At 41.3% G+C, this 7,265-nt stretch overlaps 1 protein-coding gene across 1 annotated transcript; it reads left to right on the forward strand.

Moving 5' to 3' along the window:
• The first annotated feature begins 424 nt into the window (after positions 1-424).
• On the forward strand, positions 425-6,036 carry LOC146640195 (coiled-coil domain-containing protein 42 like-2-like). The gene is made up of 7 exons (XM_085358402.1): positions 425-462; positions 554-674; positions 3,509-3,595; positions 3,679-3,870; positions 5,355-5,576; positions 5,674-5,832; positions 5,914-6,036. Exons 1-7 carry the CDS (start codon positions 425-427, stop codon positions 6,034-6,036), a joined length of 942 nt encoding a protein of 313 aa, XP_085214528.1.
• Positions 6,037-7,265: the final 1,229 nt, after the last annotated feature.

The following is a 7,265-nucleotide window of genomic DNA, read 5'->3' on the forward strand; positions in this document are numbered from 1 at the left end:
ATTAAAATCACTTCAGGAGTTAACATGGAGGCAGTATTGTAAGCAAATTTCCAGTTGTTTTCTGATACAACTGAACAAGCCAGTTAACTGTTTTTTGCTGCTCTGAATTTATATTCGAATATCAGCTGTGAAGGACCTTTTTGCAAACCTCTAACTCAATCATCATTTCATCTTTTCAGTCTTACAGATGTACTCAAAATAAAAAAAGCTCTTTTCACATTTGGTCGAGACGTGTTTCTTCAAACTGAAATGCTGTGAGTTGTGTCTTTACAAGTTCTGGTTGCCATAGAAACAAGGTTGTTAGAGCCTGGAGATGCACACTTTTAGAAAGTTTGAAAACATAATAAGCGAAGAAGAAGAAGAAAAAGATAACATAAGAAAAGTGAACCAATAACTCTTTTTGAAAAGTCTTCAACAGACAGCCATGTCTTCAAGGCCCAGAAGCCAGAAGCAGTTTTCACAGTAAGTTTTTGTGGAGTGTTTCTACTGTTTTTCTCTGTGAAGCCCGATTCGGTAAATGATGTATGCTAATTACTTTTTACTGTTCTTGCAGGAACACGTGTGGTTTGGGGGAAAAGAAGAAAACCCATGATCAGAGTGTTGTCCTGTGTGAAATGCTGAAGGGAGAAAGACAGCTCGCAGGGCTTAAAGCCAAGGATGAGGAAGGCACACAGGTGTGAATTTGTCACTGGCATTTCTGGCAGTTTAAGGTTTATCAGGTAGCCAGTGTTAATGGTCAGTGTTGGGACTAACGCGTTATGAAGTAACGCGTTACAGTAACTACGTTATTATTGTGGTAACGAGCACGGTAACTAGTTATTATGCCAAAAATCAGGAACGCGTTACTCGTTACTGGGATTTAGATAGGCTCGTTATTCGTTACTTCATGTGGTGGCTCTCGCGGAGCTTCCACAGATTCAATAACATTAGCAAGTGGTGGAGGCCAGCAGGTGGATGAAGGAAAGGGGAGGCAAGAGGAGGAGAGACCCGAAGCGGCCGCCCGTCCGAGTATCAGGTGAACTGACCTTCAGGTAAGAAGTTATGACCTGCAGTCTATCTGGGTCAGATATAAACCAAGTTTAGTTGGAGTTTATTTTCGTTGTGTTGACTTTTTCGTACTGCGTGCTAGCTAGCATGACGGGGTTTCTATAGAGATTGACAGACCACGTGACTTTCGCGCATTGCATGCCGGGAACTCGTGGCAAAACAATCCAAGTACCGCATCAAATGCAAGCATTTGCAGCACCGCAAAACGTTCATTCTCCGGTTCCAAAACCTTCTTGCTTTTTCTTTGCCCCCCAAAAAAGTTATGTTCAAAACGAAGGAGAACAATGCCGGTCCGTACAAAGACAGACTCGACGAAAAGTCAAAGAAAAGATAAGAGGAAAAAATCAAAGGAGTGAAAGGGTCAGACCCTTACGAGCACACAGAGGGACCAAAGATGTTAGCGTGCTGCCCAACTTTCACCACGCTCATATTTATAATTATACGGTTCTTGGAGTGAGTGCATACACTCATGAAGTTTAGTAACTTCAGGTCACTGCAACAAGCCCAGGTACAGTTTACCGACGGATGGGTGCAGGACCTTGAAATGCACCGTGTAGAAAGTAAAGACCATCGTACGTATCATAAGTTTACCAGTCTCACAAATCGTCTTCATAAATACACATTCGTTAACCGTTTATTAATAGGACCTTTGAGCTTAACGTTAATTAATTAGCAGTGGAAATAATTTCTGGTACGCATTACAGAAATGTAGCAGTGACAATAATATTGTATGCTGTAATCGCACTGGACAATTAGTGATAGAAAACAACAGTTTTATCCTGTGAATAAAAGTATATGTTTTTGTCAATGTACCATAATAACAGAAGCGAAACACAATATTGTGTCAGGACAATTTACTATTTATGCACAATAAATAAAGGAGCATAGCGCGACAATTTCTGTTCAGCGCCAGACTTGCTTGTAACCTATATCACCAATTATGTTATGAAAAATGACGCATTAACTACTACAAAACACTGACCTTTGTGTAAATGCTTGGAGCAGACTAACCTGTGAGCTGGAGTGTTCTGGGACGTTATATTTGGTCTTTGAATGGCTGCAATCCAGGCCATCCGTCGCCTCTTTGTTACTTCAGAAACATGGCTCGAACAATTTCTCTTCAACGACGTAATCCGATAACAACCGATCTCTTTACCCGTCGGCTTCCCGTGGCTGTCATGCGACCGGCTATTGCAGTTAATAATACAACAGCTTCTTGACATTTTTGTGTTTCTTTTTATCGCTGTGTAACTGATTTCAATTGAAAGCCTGCGTGCGCTAGTACCTCTTGCCACGAGTTCCCAGAATCCTTTGCGGTTTTACCCCTGAATGACGTCACATTTTCAATCTCTATACAGCTGGGTGGTGCTATGTTACTGATGTTGAACTTTATTTTGTTTATACGGTTAATTATTAGAGTTGCCAACCGTCCGGAAAAAAACGGAATCGCCTCGTATTCAGAGAAATTATTACGCGTTTCGTATTGAGGTGAAAAGGAACAGTTTGTCCCGGACTTCAGCTACAATGAAAAAGACACAAAGCTGGAGTTATTCTGTGTTTACGCTGCACAGCTGCCTCTTCTTCTCTCATCCTCTCCCCTCCCTCTCCTGTTTCTACTTCAATCATGAAACTGATCAATGATCAGCTGATCGGCTTTTCCCTCTTGTTTATTTATCGTCCGCTTTGCACCAGAAAGAGGAAACCACCGGATGTCACGTTAAACAACAGCAGCACGTTTGATCAGCTGTTGTTAGAATTTATTTAATATTACTTTCTAGTATCAGCTGATGTTTGCTGGAGCCATAAAGCTGGATATGTGGTGGTTTTGTCCCAGTCCAGCCCTGTATGCAGCTCATCTGCAGTCTGGTGTTACCTACATCTTCCTATTCAGAAGGCAGAATTTCCGAGTTCTGAGTACAATCAAAAAGCGCCACGACTGCAGTTTTTGTGTTGGATGTAAAAAGCGCACATGACGCTGTAACGTAGGCTAGAATCATGGCGGTGGTCAACGACGGTCCAGGCGTGGGATTTCTCTGTGTTCCCCGGGCCATCTTGTTGATTTTCACGTTTTGTTGCTTCCTGTTTTATTTTGTTAATCTGTCTCCATCTTGTTTTCTCCTGGTTAGTTTCAGCTGTTTTCCCCAGTGTTTTCATTTCCCCCGATTACCCCAATGTGTAATTAAACCTCTGTTTGCATTTGTTCGTTGCTGCCTTGTACTGTTTACCCGCCTGTGTGGCCTGGCCCTAGTTCAGCTTCACTTGATATCTCTTCAACACAGATGTTTTGGATACGAAGCAGTTGTTTCTTGAGAGTCTGTTGATAGCTTTATGTCCTCAGTTTTAAGCTCTTTTCAAACACACGGTTTCACCATAAGTACCCTTGAGGCCTACTGTCCTGAAAGTCATCACAAGTATTCCCTTAGTAACGTAAACCTTTTCTACTTTGTGTGCATTTCTGTAGGAGCTAAAAAGTTTGAAGGACCAGACAAAGGAGCTGCAGGATGACATTAATAAAATACAGGAGCGCTTTCATGAAGCCTTTGTTGAGGTACTGTAGAAGACCATTTCACACAAGCTGAATTTCAGTTTTATGGTTGGAACGAAACTCAAATTGGACCTGAAACTGTGTAGGATGAAGATGCTGATGATGCTCTGGAGGAAGCGAAGGCAGACAGCAAAGAGTTCATTCAAAAGGAGGCAGAGTTAGAGAGATTAAAGAAAGAGTATGCTGAACTGATGGAGAGGAGAGAGGAGCTACAGCATCAAGTTCAGAGGCACTCAATGTACAAGCACTTCATGGAGCGTGTGCTTAAAATAACAAAGGTACAGTATTTTTATTTCATGCTAACAGTAATCAGTTCATTTAAATAATGTCTTTATTGTCAGTGCACATGCATATCATGTGTGTATATATATATATTATTTTTTGACTTTTGGATCCAAATCATTTTCACCCCTCAGCTGTTCCAGGCTAATGGTGGGCGGCGTGGACAACTTGGTGAATGTAATAACTTGGCGACAAGTATGAGGAGACATATGATTTTGAAATTCATACCATAGCTGATCTACTACGTCATTTTTTTTTTACCCTTATCTGTGTTTCTATTGTCCTGAACCGTCTGCCAGAGGACAGACTTTCAAACAAAGTGACCAGGGTGGGATGAACGTCTCATTGTGGTGTTTTAATTTTACTTTAATGTTATTAATGTCCTACTTTGAGGCAATAGGAATTGTCAAAGACTTTACAGGCGAGAGACAGGCATCTGATGATCTTCTGGGTGATGATGAGGACCCTTTAGAGCACTTTCTTCTCTGATGCTGTGCAGCTGTCAAATCTCATACAGATTAAATATGTCAATCTGCACTTTATGGAGCAGCAAGAGAAGGACACCAGTTGTTTTTTAGTTGACTTGGTTCTTTCAGAGGATCCTCGGGACAAGAGCAGGGACATAGAGACTGGCCCCGGTGTGGTAGAGGGTTAGCCCTGATGCTGGGGGAGACGTTGTCCAGTGTATCTGCTCTCCTTGTAGCTGATGGAATTTAGGATTAACTGCTATTAAATCAGCGTGGCTGAAGTCCTTGCTATGATGTGAACAGCCTTAGGATACATCCTGTGACTGTGTGATGCAGATGAACAAGAGCCAAGTTAGCGTCAGCATCTGGTGGAATATACACAGCAGTTATCACAACAGTACCAAACACTGTTTCAGAAATATCTCAGATATCAAATATCAATATTTGACTATTTATCCATCCATCCATTCATGACTCCCATGTTAAAATACCAGCTTTACAGTATTAAAAAGCATACAGTTAGAGTCTGCAGGAAAATGTAGTCCCAGTGCTGTGTTGAGACAAGCACAGGTGAACTATTATCAGTCTAATAGCAGAACCCACAAGCTAAACAAAATACCAAAAGGGGAACACTGGAAGCTAACGAGGAAGAGGAACAAGAAGCAAAAGCAGACAATGAGATGAAAAAATAGGGGAAGACAGAGGGGTGAGTGAAGGAACCGCTGAAAGTCAAAGGGGAAAATGAGACTGGGAAAAGTAAAACTAACAGTAACCATGCAGAACAGGGAATACCGAAATAAAACAGAGCCAATCAAAGGTTGCTTTTTGTATGAAAACGTGTGGGGGAAAACCTGCTGTGTGTCAAACTCCAGCACAGAGAGCACAGAGCACCATCCATAAGTATTGTATCAATTATTAATGATGATAATAATGATGTTAAACAGTGATTCCTCCACCGAAAACACTGAAGATAAAGCTGCAAGCAAAGCTGTGTGTATGTCTGTGTGTTACAGTTTGGGGATACTGAGGCTCTCGCAGACTACACAGAGAGTCTGCTCCATTTTCAAGATCAGTTCTACCAGAAGGAGATGAAGTTGCAGGATGAGGTCGACCAGCAGAAGAAAGCACTGTTAACCCTGCAGGACCAGCACAACTTGGTGGTAATGCAGAAAAACAGTCTGCTGTCTCAGCTCCAGACCGAGCTAGAGAAGACTCAGGCCGAAGCTCTCACATGGGTACCGGACACAATCCTGGATCACATCCCTGCAGCAGAACTAAGGCTAGGTCAAATATACACTGTGAATGGCATTATGTGTTGCTGTCTTCATACAGGAACAAAAGTGGAACCACATTCAGGAAACAGCTGCAAAGAAGACACTACAACTGGGAAAGATTAAGATGGCGATCCTAAACCTCTATGAAATGACAGAAGGTGCCATAGGAGAAAAGGAAGGAGTTGATATGAATGACACAGAGACGCAGCTGAACAAGGTAAACTCGCAGATCAGTTACTGACAAAGAGCTAGAGCAGCAGGAAATGATCAACATAACCGCCTGTTCTTCTTCTTATAGCTGCAGGTGTTCTCTGAGGATGAAAATGACATAGTGAAACAATATGAAGCCAGACTTCATGCAGCCAGTGATGGAAAGAAGCCAAACAAGGACAAAGGGAACACAAAACCCAGAAAAAAATGAACGCATATTCAGTTTCTTGGCATACCGAATCATTTATTACTTCAAATAAAGGTTGAAAATATTGAGGTTTTTGAGCTGTTTTCAAACTGAATATAACTGAATAGTTAATATTTTAGCTAGGACAGGTAACTTCAATAATACCTGAAAACTCAATTCCATGTGCAATCAGCAGCTGATTAGTTACTTTGGAAAGGCTCCTTAGTTTGTCTTCCTGGCTGTATTTATTCAGTTAGCAGTGGTGGAGCATTCGAGTGGAGCTACTGCGACTGGTTTTAATTTATTTATTTTGTTTTTCAATCCAGTGCCTGTTTTATTAAACAGTAGAATCAGGACATATATGTGAACCCAGCTGTCATCCTTAGTAGGCTGACACCTCAGACACACACTCCACGTCTTAATGTTACAGTATTTAGGATGTGCACTCTCAGTGACATTAAAAGGAGGCAAAACCTCATTATGTAGTCCTCATAATAAAGCAACTTGAGGCAATTGTAGTTGTGAAGTGGCATTGCATACATATACATACATATACATACAATACTGTATATCCAGAAAGCCTACATGCAGATGGTTTTGGGTGTCCACGTGACTGTTATGCAAATCATTGAAAACACAGAGGACAACACTGCCACCCTGTGGACATCAAAGAGTATTTTATTTACTCAGTGAACGAGCCCATTTATTTTCTTGGGCTGGTTAGATGTGCTTCTAATTAATAGTTAGGTAGAAGCATGTTGGATATTTGCTGAGGTTGTTGCATCTCTTAATCACAAGATGTTTACTCAGAATGCAGCAAAGCTCACACACAAAGGCACAGCCATGTGAATACAGTCCAGTGCAGTTGTGAGTAACACATCAGTGTAGATGTCTGTTGAACTAATAAAAATGTGACATGAGATTGTTTTTGGTGTCATTTCTAAAGCTCCCTGTCAGCAGAACTACACAAAAACCAAGAACAAAAATCAATGAACTCAGCTGAGAGGTGGAGCATGTGCAAAAGAAGAAGCTGCTACATTTTGGTGCTGGTGGACATTTGTGACATGGCTTTGGCCTTACTGGCCTTAAAGATTCCTTCTTGTCTGCTGCTGTTGTTTCATTAACAACCTCAGATATTTACAACACATATTTGATTTTGCTCTCAGAGTGAACACAAAGCACCAAAGACTCATTCAAGAACAGGAAAGAATGAATGAAAACCTGATTCTGTGTCATATAGCAGAAACTCAGTG

The sequence above is a fragment of the Diplotaxodon limnothrissa genome, linkage group LG1 (assembly GCF_057381915.1).
Source record: "Diplotaxodon limnothrissa isolate DT_005_m linkage group LG1, D_limnothrissa_male_GT1.1, whole genome shotgun sequence".
Taxonomy (NCBI): Eukaryota; Metazoa; Chordata; class Actinopteri; order Cichliformes; family Cichlidae; genus Diplotaxodon; species Diplotaxodon limnothrissa.

Bases quoted from the DNA above. Each gene is read 5' to 3' on its own strand.
- LOC146640195 (XM_085358402.1), top strand. From the start codon at position 425: ATGTCTTCAAGGCCCAGAAGCCAGAAGCAGTTTTCACA. The intron at 463-553 runs GTAAGTTTTTGT...CTGTTCTTGCAG, and splicing joins AGCCAGAAGCAGTTTTCACA to GAACACGTGTGGTTTGGGGG. The intron at 3,596-3,678 runs GTACTGTAGAAG...GAAACTGTGTAG, and splicing joins TTCATGAAGCCTTTGTTGAG to GATGAAGATGCTGATGATGC.